Source organism: Tupaia chinensis, unplaced genomic scaffold (assembly GCF_000334495.1).
Source record: "Tupaia chinensis unplaced genomic scaffold, TupChi_1.0 Scaffold000199_1, whole genome shotgun sequence".
Classification (NCBI taxonomy): domain Eukaryota; kingdom Metazoa; phylum Chordata; class Mammalia; order Scandentia; family Tupaiidae; genus Tupaia; species Tupaia belangeri.
The window spans coordinates 4,795,167-4,813,876 of record NW_006159674.1 but is presented as its reverse complement, the minus strand read 5'-3'; the positions used below and the strand labels follow the sequence as shown (position 1 = coordinate 4,813,876).

General features: G+C 36.5%; 1 protein-coding gene across 3 annotated transcripts in view; it reads right to left on the bottom strand.

Annotated features, from left to right (window-relative positions):
- The window catches only part of CABCOCO1 (ciliary associated calcium binding coiled-coil 1), a 167,489-nt gene that overhangs the window by 26,589 nt on the left and 122,190 nt on the right, over positions 1–18,710 (bottom strand). The window contains exons 6-8 of one of the 3 annotated variants that reach the window (XM_006147076.3): positions 7,296–7,418; positions 6,761–6,901; positions 608–1,053 (exon numbers count right to left, since the gene is read on the bottom strand). In XM_006147076.3, coding sequence (XP_006147138.1) covers positions 979–1,053; positions 6,761–6,901; positions 7,296–7,418 — 339 coding nt within the window. In that variant the 3' untranslated portion in view covers positions 608–978. Of the gene's footprint in view, positions 1–607; positions 1,054–6,760; positions 6,902–7,295; positions 7,419–18,710 lie in introns of those variants that run through there. The other 2 variants (XM_006147077.3, XM_027771267.1) reach the window with 2 other exon arrangements.

Below are 18,710 nucleotides of genomic sequence, written 5' to 3'. Positions count from 1 at the left end.
ACAGCCTAGAAAATTCTAGAGGGAACTATCCATGTTCCCTTCCCCGTAGCAATGCTCTTCATTCTATACACTGAAGTCTAAAGACTTTGGAAAGGGCTTAGGCAGTATTTAATTGACTTGTCCAACTAGTTGATAAATGGATAGTTTTCTTTTGAAATTACATTTAATAAAGGCATTTAAAGGATTGAAATATTTTCAACCATTCCACTGCAATATAATGGTTAATTTTAGGAGCTCTGCGAGTTTGATTTGTATTTAAGATTTTTACAATCTATATATAGGTTGGTCTTTAATAACCATTTATACATTGCTTCTTTTTATATAGGTCATGTGTTCTCCTGGGAGAGTAACAAGATTAGAAATAACAAATACAGTACAGAATAAATTAAAGTGCTTCAAACTGCATTATATAATTCCAGAAAATTGGTTTCACACTGAAACATTTAAATAAAAAAACCAAATGATTTAAGTGAAAAAAAAAAATCCTAGTAGAAGCATTTGAATTGCTATTGTTTAACAAATTTTATCCTCAGCAGTGTGGTACTAGTATCTTTTTACAATGTACCACTAATGTGGCTGCTCATTTGGGTCAATATGGGTAAAATTATTGTTGTTTTTCTTTATTTCTGGTTATTTTAAAAAGTTGGCTTCATTCTACTTGAGGATGAATAGCATTTATTAGTCAAAACGTCAAAGGACTATCGTAAAAGTAATTGTATTTTTATATATAATTCTCCAAACTCTTGTATACAAAATGGTCTTATTACAGTCAGTGCAATAAATTTGGAGACTATTATGGGACAGGAGATAGCAAAATCGGGGCCAATAGTCTCCTAATTACTTAGGATAATAAAAAGTGGGGCTTGGTTTTCCTTTCACGACTAAATGAAGGAGATACGATGCTCTAGAGAGTCTATTATTCCGGCTGGTTTTGTTTGTTTCTGTGAAGTTTAGCATCACTCTCCTTGTACTGAGTCCTCAGGCCTTTTTCAATTTTTCTATTCGTGCATTAAAGGCCTCTTCCTGTATTTGCAGCTTTTCGTTTATCTCGGTCTGTGAAGACAATCATAAAAAAGTGGTTATGATGGAGCTATCTTTTGCTGCACATTGTCTTTGTGGTTTTGACATACTATAGTGCCTAAAGACAGACATTATCCCTCACACACCTTCCTGTTTTGCAGACATAGCCGTGTTTCAGCCTGTACTGATGTGATAACACTTTATCATATTTCTTTTGCACATTCCCAATGTATAGCATGTCTGCTATGAACAGGAAGTGGTATTCGGACAGCCATTTTTCACATAGCCTTGCATTGGAAGATAGGATAATTTATTTGTATTTTCAAACAGACTTTAACCAATAAGCACCGAATCAGAATAACTGCTCTGGGCTCAGTTATTGCAGTGTTGTCGGCCCCCTACTCCTTTGCAATGAATGTTTTTGTCTCCTGTGTAATCCGTTCTCAATGGGATCCCAGAAAGCTTCTGTTGTGGAATAACAACACAAATAATCTCACAATTAGAACAATTCTTGTAATTAAGAGTATTCCTTATACATTATAACTCTTGGAATGATGCCACTATGGGGTATGTTTGGGGTAGAAAATAGTAAGCAAAATTGCTGACAGGTTTGGTGATTGCTGCGGCTGTGAGAGCATGTAGCCTCTGGCAGTGCTGTTCTGTGGATGAACATTGCTACCTGGACTATTCCAGAAATAATTCCACACTATCTGAACATTAGTAGCCCTGGAAATTTCTTCCCTGTTTCATAATGGATATTAAAATTACAGTGATGTTTGATATGACAAAATTGGTGTTTTCGTTGTTACTGTTTGGGTGATTTTTTTTTATTTTTAATTTCATTTAATTAAATTTTTTTTTAATTGACAGAGGGTGCATGTGCTCATCAAAGAGAGACAGAAAGACAGGGAGAGAGAAAGGGGAGAAAGTAATCCCCAATGGAATGAGGTCATGTTGCCATCCTTTCTTTTCCATTTCTTCATTGTGTGGAGATTTGGGTCATGCACACACACCGGCTTATTCATCAAGCTGCCAGGACTGAGAAATGAAGCACAGTAAGTTATGTGGAATCCAGCTCCCTTAATCACCAGGCTATGAGGCTAGCTCTATTTAGATTATTTTAAAAATATTTACAAATGTGGGACTAGTAGTTAGCATAATGGCTATGTTGCTGAACTTCCATGTAGTCGACTGTGGTTCGAGTCCCAGACCTTCTGGCTTAAACTCACGCCAGGCGCATGTGTGTGCATGCCCAAGATCCCAAGAGGAGAATGGAGAAGAAGGGATTGCGGTGTGGCCATCCCCCCTGGGGGGTGATTTCTTGCTTTCTGTCTCTGTCTCCCTGGTGAGCACATGCACCCTGTAGCAAAAACCTCTTCCAAAAAAAAAAAATATATATATATATATTTACAAATGTATGAAGAGTGGTTTATGTACACATATGTTAAATTCAGAGTTTAGAATATTAATATTCTAAATAATCTAAATAAATAACATAATTCGAAGTCTTCAGGCTAACTATAGTTTGAGGAACTTCAATTTCCATTTCGATAAAAGAAAATTTAAAAATCAAATACTATTTTAGGCCCAGATAAAACTTTTTGTATTTATTCATTCATTTATTTAAAGAGCATAACTACAGTCCCAGTCACTGTGATGCGTAGTAACCCTAACAGCGGGAGCCCATAGGACAACCACAGTTTGGATTGTGAGTCAGCTCAAAAACCACAGAGTGGGGAGAGAGAATTGTAGAATGACAGGATCCTGTTGAAAGTGCTTTCTCTCTCCCTGCCTCTCTCTCCCTCCTCACAAGTGCACACGCTTACTATAATAAAAATAAATAAGTAAATTAAAATAGTGTAACTATAATAAATAGTTTTGAAATGTCCAGCCTTGTTGACTTATCTGATGAGATTTTGTTTTACCTTCATAGAAAGAGTTGATCATTCTGAAAAGATCACATTGGTGTCAACAATTCTGGATTCAAAATTCACCTGAGTATTGGTCTTTTCTGGTTCATCATTTTTTAAACCTTGAGATCAAGTTATGGTCTCTTGTCTTTCGTGGTGGTGGGTGGAAGAGATAAGGAGGAATAAAATGATTCTCCAGGTTACAGAGAAACTGTCAGTTTTTCACTAATTCCCTCATGTATGATTTTGGCAGAATTGAGCAAAGGTCTAGGAGTGGGAAGACCTAGGTATGAGTCTAGCTATGTAGCCTTGGGTGAGTCACTTAATCATGCTGGGTGTTAGTTCTTATCAAAACATTAAGTTGAGGAATAGGATTATGTTCACATTATATCCTAGCTGTTTTTTTTTTTTTTTTTTTTCTTTAAGTACTTACCTAGAGACAGAGGACAGAGAGAGAGAGAAAGTGAGAGGGAAAGTGAGAAATCTCATCTCCCCCTCCCCCGCCGGGGGAGATGACCACACCACAATCCCTTTTTTCTCATTCTCTTCATGGGATTTTGGGCACCATGCACACATGCTGGGTGTGATTTTCAAGCCAATGGATCTGGGACTTGAAATGTGTTTGGTCACATTGGAGTCTAGCACCTTAATCATCTGCTGGCCCCTACTTTATACCTTCGCTTTTAATTTCATATTCCCAACTCCTAATTTTGTGTTATTTTACTGATGTTGTATTGTATTAATATGCTGTCATGAAATATTTTAAAATTTTGTTATGATTCTATTCCTTGAAGAAGAATGGAAAACCGATGTCCTGGGTTTAATCATCTCTCCTTGACCACTATCTCCAGGTGATCTCACTAACAGTTTTTCTAACCTGGAAGTTGACCTAAGAATACCCAGCATCCCAAATGGTAAATTTCCCTCAAGGTTTCACATTATTTTACCCTATTTCTTAGACAGGGCCAACAGCCAACATTTAATGTAAGAAATTTAGTGTTAGCATTCATATTTCTCTGAAATGTAATTCTTTAACTATATTAAAGTTTGCTCCATTGGGTATAATTTTTATTACACAACTCAGGGCCAAAAAAATTTCACTTTGAATGTATCTTTAAAATTAAAATACCTAAACTATATAGGCTTAAAATGTTTGCTCTATTCAGTATAATTTTAATTAACATCTCAAGGCCAAGATAATTTCATTCTTAATAAATCTCTAAGACTATAAAATGAGTCAATGGGAAAAAAATAGATTAACATTTAAAAATGTAAGGATTCATGTTACATTTTTTTCAGAAATTTCTGAATTACAGAAGGTGAAATATGCCTGAAACAATAGTAGAGAAAGAGTTCTAGAAAAATTAGACTTAAATATGAATTATCTACTGCCTTTTTCTGCAAAAATTGTAATAACTTAAAAAAAAGGCAGAAAAAACTATGGGAAAATTTAAAACATCTTTCAAATAATAATTTGTTTCATGTTCTACAGTGGGTCGGTGTGTTCAGAAGGCTTGTGTACACTGACCATGGACATGCGATTACCTTTGAAAAGAGATGTGGTAATTTTAGAGCCAGGAACACTGGAAGGCAGGTTTTTAGAGTAGAAAATACCTTACTCCTCTACAATATGAGGAGAAATTTCAGGAAGCAGAAAAATCACCCAACTTGGAATATGCCCAAGACACAAGAGTAAACAGTGAAAAAGTGCCACACCATGAGAATACTAAAATCCAAAGTGGTCTGGTTGTGATATTAGATGTTATGTGGTTTTTGTGGATAACACTGGAATTAGAACTAGAACCCAGTTTACAGTTCCCATTCAGGACTTCCATCAGTTGTCAACCATGGGAACTCTGGACAAACGACTTAGTCTTTCTGGGTTTCAGTTTTCAATTTGTTAGGTGGAGAGCCTGCCTAACTTGCATGAAGTTTGCCAGGATTACTGAAAGAAACACGTAAAAACTTCTGCTATTTTGAGATACTGTATAAATCCTCATCATCATGTCATTGCATTGAAAAACTGGCAGTAATTTGACTCAGGCTGATGTCCACAAACCCACTTAATATGGAAATAACAGTGGTACCTATGGAGGATCTGCATCCCTCTCCTCTGGTCTGACCAAGATCTCTCTATGTCTCATTACATTTAGGTGAGCAAGCTAAGGAACTTCTAGAATGGCTTCAGGCCAATGAGAAGGTAATACACACAAATAACAATCTTATTCTTTCTGTTGTAGAGTAGGATGTAAATGCTGTAGACTGGAATATAAAAAAATTCAATGAATAGTTAAAAACATACTGCTCACTACACGGAGCCTGGGCTTAGCAAAATTTTCAATTTTGGGGCCTGCAAACAATTCTATTACTATCTAGTAGTTCCTCAGCAATAATGTTAGAGCCCCAGGATTGCAAAGGAGCCCAGGGCCATGATTATTTGTAAACTATATTTAGATAAAATGTTATCAAATCTAAAAAAAGAGACACTGTTCTGAACTCAGCTTAATTCAACTGCACTCTGCCCTTCCACATAGTAACCAATTATTATATCCATGGGTTGTTAACAATAAAGCTTTGTGTAAAACGTGTTCTTCCACTATTTCTGGTAAACACTAAACACCCCTTATTAAGCTGAGGACTTTGGCTGATTCTGTTGGCATTAGATCATTAAACGTTCATGTAAATAGTGCAATAACATTTGATGATTAAACAAGTAACAAGGTATGATTATGCCAAGCCAATCTTTTGCTCTTTTTTAAATTCGTTGTTAATACAGTGTGCTTTTTATATATGGTCTTATGTTCAGGGAGTGACTAAATCTTCTCCAAAGTATGTTAGTATTTTAAATAGGCACTATGTTGTCCTACTGTTATACAACCATTTCCACAAAAAAATTTGCAAATTATGCAATTCAAAATATGCAATTCACTTAGTTAATCATTTGACCTGGGAAGACATGGGAATTCCTGTTAAGTCTCTGTGTTGAGGTAGAAACAGTTCTTTGTTTGTTTTGGGGACAGAATAAGGAAACATTAAGCTTAAAGCTAGGCTGATTAGGGCAGCTGCTACTGCAGTGGTTATGGCCATCACCATTCTCAGGCAGCCACTGGTGTAAATTGTTTAGCTATTAGTGATGTGTGAAAGGAACAGCCTGAGAAGGAGTTCAAAGACTTGACTCTTTTTTTTTGGAGAGGTTTTTGCTATAGGGTGCATGTGCTCGTCAGACAGACAGAGAGAGAGAGACAGAAAGCAAGAAATCACCCCCCAGGGGGGATGGCCACGCTGCAATCCCTTCTCCTCTGTTCTCCTCTCGGGATCTTGGGCGCACACACACACGCGCCTGGCGTGAGTTTAAGCCACTGGGTTCGGGACTTGAACTGCGGTCAACTACGTGGGAGTCCAGCGACATAGCCATTACGCTAACTGCTGGTCCCAAAGACTTGACTCTTTAAGGAAATTTGGTAAGAAGTCTTCGATAAGCATGATAGTTTGATCTTCAGTGGTTACTGTTTAGAACTGTAATTACTCTTGCATGAGCAATGTTTATGTTGTGACAAGTCTATGCCATGTTATTTTTTGGGTTTCTATGTCAAATGAGTTTGTAACCTGATAACACACACTACACTAGATGCTGTTGGTAAATCTCTATTTTGTGATCTTACTGAATCTCAGATGAGTCAACTGAGAATTACATAGAGATGTTAAATTGAATCCCATCATGAGCGTCACTCTTTCTTGGCAGAATGTGAATTGTGCTTATAGACATTAAGGCTAAGGTTGGCTAATTAACCAGTAATAAAGTAAGTGAGTGCACATTCAATACTGAGTACCTGAATACTGGTAAAAATGTCATCTGTGACTTGATCCAGCACTGATTTTATATCTTCAATGGTGAAACCAGCTAAAAGATCCATGTCTGAAGTGTCAGTTTCTGACTGGGACTCCTCAGAGGCTTGTTCTTGATCCAGCCCCTAAAATATTAAAAGTAAACAACACTCAAGTGATCTTTGGAGCATTTGGTGGTTTATATGTGACTTCAAACTTTTAGTGGATGCTCTTTTTACCAGGAGTGAAGTCAATCTGAAGGGAGATATTGATTTGATGTTATTCTGTATTTTTATGATTCTTGTGGGTTATGAGATCAAGTCATGGTGCCAAGGCAATGCCTACTTTTGGGAAAATGAAGGGAAAGGGGGTGGAAGAGATTAAAATCACCGAGTCACCATTAGCTGGCTCATTTTTGAATCAGCACTAAAAGAAATATTTACATATGTCTGGGGAAAAATTAGAAGAAAGAAAATGAAAGAACATTCAGTTTTTTATATAATGGTGAAGTAGGTGGATGAGAGATATAAGAAAACATACCTTCATTTCTGTATCCATTGTTAGGGGTGGCTCTATGAATTTTGAATAAATCTCAAATGAGATTCCTTCTTCCAGAGGATCTGGAAAAGGGCTACTTGCAGGCTTGACAACCTCTATCACTTCCTGGAGGAAGAAAAAGAGCTGAATTATGACACAGACTTCAGTGACTAACCACTTTTTGGCCAGTTCCTTATGTATATGTACTGTATGTACTTCCAAGTCTTTTATCTAAGTGCCTTCTCCTCTGAATTCTTGATTTGCCCTCTTGATTCTTTCCTGCCCTTTTTGGGCTCCATATCTTCTAAAGATTGCTTTCATACTCACCAATGCTCTCTCTATACTCTGTAGCTTAGTATTTCTTTTTCTTTTTCTTTTTCCTTTTCTTTTTTAATATAATAGAGTCTAATTGAGCAAAACTATTTGAATCCAGAAGCCCCCAGAATGGCTTCCGTGGAACTCTGGATAGCCATGTGGTGGGGTGACATTTATGCACAAGAAAGGGAAAGTGGCTTACAAGAAACTAAAGTAAGGGAATGGGACAGAGAAATAATTGGATTGGTCACAGCTTGACATGAGGCTGCATGAGCACAGTTTAAAGGGTGGGCTTTCTGTGATTGACTGAAGTGTGGTTGCTGTGATTGGCTGTAACTCAGCAACTTAATAAAAAAGTGGACTTCCAAGTGCGGTTGTGGTGTTGACCCAAGAACAGCAACATCATTCTGCTGAGTAAAATCAACCACTGCTGGGATATTACTGAGTGTTACAAGCACCTATCCACTGCCAGACCTGGAAAAGATATGCCGAAGGGGGTGGGGGAACTGAAGCAGAACAGAGATCTTTACAGGCCAATAGAGTTTAAGAATTACCCCTCCCCTTTTTTTTTCTTTTTTTTTGGAGAGGTTTTTGCTATAGGGCACATGCGCTCGCCAGACAGACAGAGACATAGAGACAGGAAGCGAGAAATCATCCCCCCCCCCAGGGGGGATGGCCACACTGCAATCCCTTTCTCCTCCTTTCTCCTCTCGGGATCTTGGGCATGCACGCACCCATGCCCAGCATGAGTTTAAGCCACTGGGTCCAGGACTTGAACCATGGTTGACTACATGGGAGTCCAGCGACATAGCCATTACGCTAACTGCTGGTCCCCGACAGTTACCCCCTTTCGATCAGTCTCTCAACTTTGAGAGGCTGACCAAAACTTAGGGCATTGGCACCATTCTCTTGCCACCATCATAAATGACTTTTTCTTGCTCTCAGTATAGAATTCATTATCACTGTAGAATTCACAAGTTTCCCCTGGTATTAGCATGGAATCCAAATGTCTCAGTGTCACATTGGTTGAATACTTCTATTTTTCTTTTTTTTTTTCTGATCTTGTTGAAGCAAGGCCATTCAATGTTCGTATAGCTGAGGATTTTGATTTGTATTCCCTTGGTCTTTAATATGTTTTTTTCATTAAATATCCCCTTCCTGCAGTCTAAAAGTCCATTGTAGGTAAAGAACCAAGTCTTTAAAGTGCCCCTGCATATCTTTTCCAGTTCTGGCAGTGGACTAGGTGCTTGTTACACTCAATAACATTCCCACAGTGGTTGATTTTACTCAGCAGAATGATGTAGTTGTTCTTGGGGGGAACACTGCAGTGACTATCAAGAATTTGGTGATGAAGACAACAGAGACTGCACACAGTAGATAAGAGAGGAGATTTGCCAAAAACACAGAGGGTGGCCTGACTTGACCATGAGCACTCAGCAATTTTTTAGCAAGGGTGTGCCAATCAGAAGAAGGGCAATGGTTGGTTAACAATGGGAATGAAGAAAAAGAGAATCAAAGAAGTCAACTTTCACAGTACACATCTGACCATGACAGGGAGAGAAAGGGGAGATGAGGGTACTAATGGCATTAAACATCTGTACCATTTAACTAGCTCTTCTCATCCTAATTCCATGTTTGACAAGTGACATTTTTATCATAATTTCATTTCCTAATTTAATTGATCCGTAAAGACCTATCCAATGAATTTTGGTTTTCATGCCTATTGCATTCCTCACTATAGATCAATAAATTGTTCTAGTTTATATATTAAACTCTTGAGCCTCAGATGAAGCTAATCATTGCCTGCTGACAAAATTAGACCCTGAGACTATGTTTGAAGATAAAAAGTCTAAAAATGCATAAATTCACCAAATAACTCTCATCTTATGAAGCCAAAAATCTGATATAATCATACATTAATTTTTAACTTCATAAAGTTTCAAATAAACTTTCATACTATATTATATTTTTTCTTTTAAAAAAAATTTTTAGTAGTTTTTGCTATAGGGATCTGTGCTCACCAGAGAGAGAGCGAGAGAGAGAGAGAGAGAGAGAAAGTGAGAAAGCATCCCCCCAGGGGGGTATGGCCACGCTGTAATCCCTTTTCTTTCATTCTTCTCTTGGGATTTTGGGCATGCAAGCACACACACCTAGCATGTTTTTCAAACACCAGGTTCAGGGACTCACACCGCAAAGTTGACCACGTGAGATCCAGCAGTCTTAACCATCATGCCATTGACTTTCTGCTTACATATTATATTTCATCATTTAACTATTAATTTTTTCATTTAGATGATTTTTGGAACATACTGAAAACTAAGTTATTTCTTGGTCTTACTATTGTGTATTTATTTTGTATTGAATTCATATTGTTAATTTTAACTTGATTTCATATAAAATTGTTGCTCAATGTAAATAGATAGAAACATTCAAGTGTCCTAACTTTATGGGCAGGAGATCTGGAATCAAAGTTAAAGGATTAGCCTACGGTCAGATAGTTACCTTAGATAGTTGGGAGTTAAGCCCTGGTGTGCTGACTTCTGGGCCTGTAAAGTTTTTGGTCAACTGTAATACACCACTAAGGTGCCGTACTTGAAAACTATTGATATTATTTACCATTTACGTTTTTCTTCTGTTAGGTAACATAGCTCCAGATTGTTTATGTGCAGTTGTCTAAATGTTCATCGAAGTAGAATACTGAATAAACATATCTGAATAGTTCCTTTTTTCTCATTCCATTCATAAGTCATTGCTTTTTTCCTAAAAGGGGCATGCAAACATATTCACCTTCCCACGAAATTATCTGTACCCTTTTCACACCACTCTTGTTTTTTATCCTCTCACACCTTCTATTTACCAAGCTAGGAAAAGAAGACAGCTAAATCTAGTTTAGTGTGCTCTGAAACATTATAGGTGAAATAAATTAGCTGTACATGGGAATCATTGACAAGGGCAGATGATGAGGTATTTACTTAGCGGTATAGACTTGACCTGTATGGTGAGAAACAGAAAGTTTGGAGCAGGAACAGGGTAGAGAGATGAGTGAGACACTGAAAAGAAAGAAGAGGAATTGAATGAAGTTTACTGGATTTACTGCAGACACTGAGAAAGTAGGCATAAGCTAATCTACAAGGTGAAAGTATTTCCTTTTAATAAAGCAAATTTTACCTTGTGTCACTGTATTTATCTTGCTACTATGCTTTTCCACACATAGACTGGATTTTCTGCTAATTTGCCCTCACCCTCTGGTGGAAGTATTTTATTTTTTTAGGTTTTGGCCATAGGGCACATGTGCTTGTGGAAGAGAGGCAGAGAGAAGGAAAATGAGAAATCACTTCCCAGGGGGATGGCCACATTGTAATCTCTTGTCCTCCATTCTCTTCTCAGGAATTTGGGCATACATGCCCAGCATGATTTTCAAGCCACTGGGTCCAGGACTCAAACCACAAAGTACAAAGTCAGCCAGGTGGGATCCAGCCATCTTAACTTCCATGCCACCTGCTGGTCCCCTGATGGAAGTTCTTTTTTTTCTTTTTCTTTTCTTTCTTTTTCTTTCTTTCTTTCTTTTTTTTCTTTTCTTTTTTTAATTTTTGTTATAGGACACGTGTCTTCACCAGACAGACAGAGAGCAAGAAATCACCACCCTCGCCCCGGGAGGTGGCCACGCTGCAATCCCTTCTCCTTCATTCTTATCTTGGGATCTTGGGCATGCATGCACATAAATCTGGCATGAGTTTTAAGCTGCTGGATCCAGGACTTGACCCAGAGTCAACTATGTAGGAGTCTAGCAATGTAACCATTCCACCATCTGCTGGTTCCCTGGTGGAAGTTCTTAATAGACTGCTGTTCCCTTAAGGTAGTAGCTTCTACAATTGGCCCACTTGTGCCCTTTTCTCCATCAGATTATAACTTAAACTGAAACAGATATTTGTGCTTGAGTTTTTTCATTTTATCCGTTACATTTCTGTGGTTTGGATTTCTTCATAGGCTCATCTAAATTATTTGCCCATTGCCCATTTTCCTGGTCTTTGGCACTGCGTGCATGTGCATGGGTGTGAAGGTCTCCTGGGCACACCTGGAAACTTCAGTTCCACATTATCATTTCTATATGCTAGAGTTTGCTCCTGTTATTCGAGGAACTTGAAGTTCTGATTGAAGTTGGACATCGCTTTTCCTTGGCTTTTATGAGCATAGCTCATATAACTATTCATTTGATTTAATTTTTGCACAAAAACTGAGGGTATTTCTTCAGGGTGTTTTGCATATTATCAATGAACAAATCACAGCTCTGTTTTTCTCTTTCATGAAGAATTACGGAAGAGAAATGTCCCAGTTCCAGAAGAGAGTAAATATAAAGTCCTTTGATGAATAATAATAAAGTATACAGTCAAATGTATAGTTTAAAATAAACATAATGCCCAGAAGCACCAAAGTGAGTTTTTTCCCCATTAAGAATAGTAATCTTTTTAAAAAACAAGTTTAAAGAAAATTAGAATCAATAGTTGTGTTGAGAGCACAGAGCCAGCAAATATGTTTAAATGAAACCGTCTGATGCAATACTTTCTTTAAAAAATACAATTAGGCCTTTGTATTTTTTTTTTAACAAAACCTCATGTTTTACAACATCACTGGTTCTGTAATAAAATCTATTTAAAACAGAGAGACATGGTCAGCTTTATTAAGTTAGATTTTCTGAAAGAACGTTATAATTTCCTCAAGTCTATGAATAGTTGAAGCAAATTAAATAAAGCAAGTTTTATAACTATTTTTATACATTCCTGTAGAATTGTAATTATCTCATATTTTTTCTCTAAAATGTCTAATATGTTACCTCTTAAAACTGGAAAAATAAAAACAGAAAAAGGATCAAGTATGTTTATTAAAAAAACACTTCTATTTGGTACCCTGATTTAGCAACTCCCCTATTTCTATATGAGAATATCACCCATAATCTTTAGATCAGGAAACAAAGGGAAGGATTTTAAGTGACTTGCCTGAGGCCTAATGCTGAGATTAAAAATCAGGAGTTTCTGATTATACACATACATCCATTTGGCCAAATGATTGGTTTTGCTTGACTTTCAAATACCCCCTAAATATTACTTTGAATGTAAAGCAATAAATGTGTTTCTTGTGCCATTTTTGAATGCTTGCACACAAATGGATATAATAAAAACAATCATGTTGTTCCATGTGAATGCCATTTATATTTTTTCTGATAATGAGCAGACCATTTGAACCAAGGTGAGTACATTAAAAGCCCTAATAAAGAAGAGAATAGATTTCTAAACAGAATAATGAACTGTTAAGTGAACATACAATAAATAACATCTACAGATGTGGTCGCTAGAAAATTAGTTTTGTATAACTTACCAATATACATTGCCCCCAGATGTTATCTGTTACATGAAAATTAACTTAGTTATATTGTTCATTACATGCACACTGCATTAGTGTTATTTAAGCTGGTTTACAATCTTGAGCATTAGGTGAATTGTGCTATGGTATTTAAAGAATACCAAATAAATGGCTGTTTGGCATTATTTAATAATTGTAAGTACAAAATTTCATCACTAAATATTATATAACTTTTTTTAAAAAAAACAATACATTTACTTACAAGCTAAGTGAAATCACTAGAAATCTTTTTAAAAATTGCATATTCAATATGAAAAGGCATCTACCATGGGAGTAGATGCTAAATGTTTTGAACTCTTCTGAAACTAAGTACAAGATCAGTATGGGTCTTACAAACATGCTTAGAGGAATTAGCCTCTGCTTCCAGATCTTCCTGTCTCTGAGAGGTATTAAGATGTTTATCTCAAAATTGTATTACTTCATGCTTTCTGTTTTTTCTACTTTATATGCCAACATAATCGGTAGTATTCATTCAGGTTGATTGTTTTTCTTTAGTAAGGCTTCTTGGGAGAAAGTGTATGTGATTCGTGGGTAGTGTTTACATCACTAAAATCTATAATTAAGGCAGCAATTATTAAATTATTAAAATCTATTAAGAAATTATTTGCATAAAAATGCCAATGAGATGAAAACTTTCCATTGTTTTGAATGGAAGAATGCGAGATAAATCTGTACACAGTTTTTTGAGCAACAGGCACACAGGAAAAGAAAAAAGAAAAAAAAAAAAACCGCACAAGAAAATGGGGTTTGCTTTGAAAAGACATTTGTTTGAAATTGTCAGATGATGACTTCATATGTAAATCAGAACTTACTAAAAACTGTCAAAGTTTCAAAAAGCAAACTTTATTGTAAACTTCCCCCACTATTAACTGAGGGAAAAAGGCACAAAAATTCCTGTAATGTTTCAACTCTTTTCCCCCCAAGAAAGGCATTACTTATTTGCAAGTCTAATTAAGAAGTACTTGTGTGGTTCTGGAAATTTTTAACAAAAAATGGTAACCCATTGCCCACAATATACAGCATATAAAGTAACAACATATGAATGCCACCTGCAAAATGCAATAAACTCTGGTAATGTCATACTGAGGCCATAAATCTAAAATGAAAAGAAGAAATTCAAAAGCAAAGATTATCAGAGAAACTAATTAATCCATTTCTAAAGTATTTTCCTTTTGTGTTAGGGCCATTACAAACTTCTTAATATACCCTGTAAATGTGGAATATCAATTCTGCTACAGGAGTTCTCCTCCTCCTTTGCATTTTTGACTTGGAAATAAATTTGCAAATGCAGCACATTAATTTTCTTTCCTATGCTTAATATGCAGTATTTACATTTTGAAAAGGTTCAAAATGTTGCCAGGCTTCTGCTGGGTATGAATAGACATCTAATAGCAACTTCTATTTTTATCCCCAGTGCTGGTAGTTTGAACATTTATAACTTAATAGAGCTTTAAGACCATCAGATTCACACATGTTAATCACCTAAACAGTGAACAGTAACACAGTACAACAAGTTAGGACAGGAAATGAGGACTCCCCAGGCCAGCTGAAGCTGCAAGGAGGAATTTAGGTTGGCAGGCCCCAGTAAACCAACCGGCAATCTGGCTAGGGCATTCTAGTTAACACCACATGCCCATTTTTATGTATACATCTTAATTTGATCTTGTTTAACTTGGGCTTGAAATTGTAGTTTTTAAAAAGTTAGATAATTAAAGAAATGGGTCCATGGTATTTTAGATATCTTTAGTGTTTCTAAGTATACTTTTGCTGAAGGCAGGTACTGTTAATTTGAAAAGAAATCTGAGTATTATACTCCTATCTTAATGACCTTAGACAATAAAATGCTCTCTAATGAATCTGAAAAGAAGAGCCTTCTTGTAGTGTAAATGCAATTTAAAAGGAAAAGATGTTTTGATTTGGCTCTGATGCAAACATTTCCTGAGGGACAAAACTGTTCTTTAGATACCCAGATATTTTCTAAAAAAGCAATAATCTTGAAGATAGATCACTGAATTATAGGCTTTAGACTTGGCTCTATTCCTAATTGTGTGATGCTAAGAAAATCCCTAGGCCTCAGTTTATTTATCTGTAAAAGGAAGATAATGATAATTGCTACCTGGCTACTTCATCGAATTGTTTCAAGCACAAATTAGATAATGTGGATGAAAATGTTGGGAGTTCTTCAAAGAGAAGGCATTATTAAATCTCAAGGTGTATTATTATTATTATTATTTATAATTACTATTATTATTGAAAGGATCATATTTCTAATAACATCACTGAAAGGCAGACTAAAGTGGCCATATTGAGGATACTGATCTATGCTATTTTTTTATGTAATTATTTTTTAAAGCATTTATTTCTTAAGAAACAGAGAAAGAGAAAGAGAGTCAGGGACCTCCGACAAGGTCTTGTGATGCTGCGATCATTCTCCAGACCTCCCAGCTAGCCAGGATTATTGGCACCCATGGTCCATAGGAATCCAGATCTGGGCCTTCCTTATTGCGTCAGCATGAAGCAGTAGTACCCCAGGCCTGTGCCACTATGTCAGGGCCTATGTCACTATGTCAGGCCCATATAATTGTTAACATTGCTCAAGCAGACTTAACTTGAACAATTCACTCAGAAGAATGTGTTAATGAGGACATGGCCATCACATGGCTATTTCCATATAGTGACAGTCCCCCCCACAAACCTCCCCTCTCTCCGCCAGGCCAGCCCAATTTATCACTCTCTGTCTTTTGTTTTCCAGCATCAAATGTGGCCTGTGGTTGTCCAGACTGCATTAATTTCAAAAAGATCCCCTTTAACAAATTTTGTCTAAAGTGAAGCGTTAGGGCCTGCAGGACAAATTTTCAGTGTATCTTTCTTATGAAAGGGCTCTTAAAACTACTAAGTACAGCATTGTGCTTTTGTTTCTTATTATTGACCTTATCTTGCAACTGTCTCAGGGTGGGAGATGAAAAGTATGGTTCCATTATAAATAGTTAGCAAATTTCTAATGCTTTTCAATAATATTTTTTAGAAGCTACTCAGAGTACATTTATTTAGCTTACTAGGTTATACTCTAAAAAAGGCATACCCTTGAACTCAGTATAAAGTATTTCAAGCAGTTATAATCATAGATCTTTTTTGCTTCATTTAGGATGTTCTATTTAAATTTGAGATTTTTAGTATTTAAAGTTGAGGAAATATTCCAAATTATCTCCTTTTTTAAGGATCTGAAATTAAATATCAGCATCTGTCAATTAGTCAGTATAATTGTGGACAGCCTATTTTGAATTAGCAAATGTAAATTTAAAAATTTAATTTTGCATACATTGCATTTTCATTACATTTTCTGAGAGCACATAGGAAGATGAAGCTACTTCATGGCTTTTATGTTTGAGAGTACTCTTTTTGAACAAGTACCTATCATTTGCAGAAATTATATGAGAATAAATAATAATGGTTAGAACAAGAACTATGATGGGAGACTCCTAGTCCTTGGTTCTAGTCTCTTTTTCATGGACTTTCTGTTATTTTGACAGTTTACATTACCTGAACATGAGGAAGCTAAAAATCATTTGAATAAAACTATACATGTAATTTACTTAACTACAAAGCATACTGATTGAGCTGCATTTCCGTCCTGAAGTCAGTTGAAAGTGGGGGAAAAACTTTAAAAAATTATACTGAAATAAGTTTCACTTTGAATTATAAGCTTTTTGGGGGCCAGCAGGTAGCATGGTGATTGGGGCACTGGATTCCCACATAGTTCAAGTGCTGTTGGCATCTTGTTTTATCACTTTCCCTTTCTCTCACTGGTCAAATTAAAAAATAATAATAATACTAAATAAAATTAAAAATAATTCTTATAAAAGAAATAAAAGCTTTTTTGGAGTAAATAAGAATTTAAATAAATTTGTCCAGTGCTATGAAATCTTAGACAAGTCAATGTAATATTGTTATTCCTGACCTCTTAGGCCTAAGATGTCTATTTTAAGTAATCTGACATTAAAAATGTGCTGACAAATATAGATTTGAAAAACAACACAGGAAGTTGTAAATCAGATGGTAACTTAGCATCAAGGAAATAAAAGACCATGAAAATGTAGTTATTTACTTTAGTCAACCTCAACCTTAATTTTTAACTAAAGAAAATTCACAGAAGGCATGATGTTTACATTTCTGGATATTTTATTCATAGTTAGTGTATTTCCTTTTTCTCCAGTAGCCTCATAAATTACTAGGAGGAAACATGTCACAGTTATAAATATTTCCCTCTCTGCTTAGCTCCTCCTAGCACCCCCTCCTCCTTTTTATTTTAATCTCCTCTAGCTGTATTAGACACCATTCTAGTCATCAGGGAAGGATTTTCTTGTTTTGGATGAAACTGCTGCCAACTACTCTTCTGTGTTGACCTTCTAAAGAGAGGACTCTTTCAGGAAGCACCCAAGTCCTCCTTCCAGTGTGGGGAGTCATTTATTCTACACATGAGGAATGTCATTATTTCAGTGACATAACAAGCCCTGTCTTCCTTTATAAGGTACAGGCCAGGTACTCTGAAATATTAGAAATTAACTGATTTTGTGGACTATGGTGCATATATCAGTAGATGTTCTCAACAAAGACCTTGGGACTTTGTCATGCTAGTGAAGTTAAAAACAAACTGAGGGACCAGCAAATGGTGCAATGGTCACTGGACTCCCATGTAGTCGAATGTGTTTCAAGTCCTGGACTCTGCAGCTAAAAACTCATGCTGGACTTGTGTGTGTGGGTGTGTGCATGCATGCACATGCATGTGCATGTGCGTGTTCATGCCCAAAATCCTGACAGGAAAATGGAGGAGAAGGGATTGCAGCATGGCCATTCCCTGTGGTGGGGGTGATTTCTTGCTCTACCTCTCTGGCGAGTGCATGTGCCATATAGCAAAAATCTCTCTTAAATGAGAGAAAGAAAGAAAGAAAGAGAGAGAGAAAGAAAGAAAGAATGTTATCTGTTAAACTGGTTTGAAAATTGTTTCATGAATTACAAAACAAAACAAAACAAAAACACTGAAACAACAGCAGCTCTGAAAATTTTGGGTGGTATCTTTATTACAGATTAGAAATCTGAAGTTCTCCTTTTCTCTTAAATGTGTATTCAGAGACCTAGACTGTCTCTGCCACTCAGTAGAGAGTAGGTCTGAGATGTGCTTTCTTTGTTTGTACAGTTAGGGGGTAGGACTAGGTCATCACTAGTCCAGTTGCAGATGTTACATCCTATGTTACTGAATTTCAAGTGGCTTTTTCTTTGTTTATACTAGACTCACAGCCACCTGCCTGTATATCCCCAGATTTAATATTTTTTCATGAAATAGAAGGATACTTGGATTATACATTCAGTCTTACTGGCATCTTAGGCAGGCTGAAGCTTGTCTATTTATTTCCACATAATTGTCTCCCTCAAACCTGCTCCTCCTCTGTTTTCTTTATCTTTCAATGGCATCACCAGCCTCTTAGGTACCAGACTCAAAGCCTGTGGTTGTCTTCAGTTATTTTCTCTGCCTTGTCCCTATCACTAAATCAGCCACAAAACTGACTGGGGACACCTGTGTGAGTTCCATCACACCTGTCCCTTCTTTTTCAGAGCAATGCCCCACAAGTGCAAGTTCTTGCATTCATAGATCTGGAGCTACAGCCATACTGGACTACTCACTCTTTC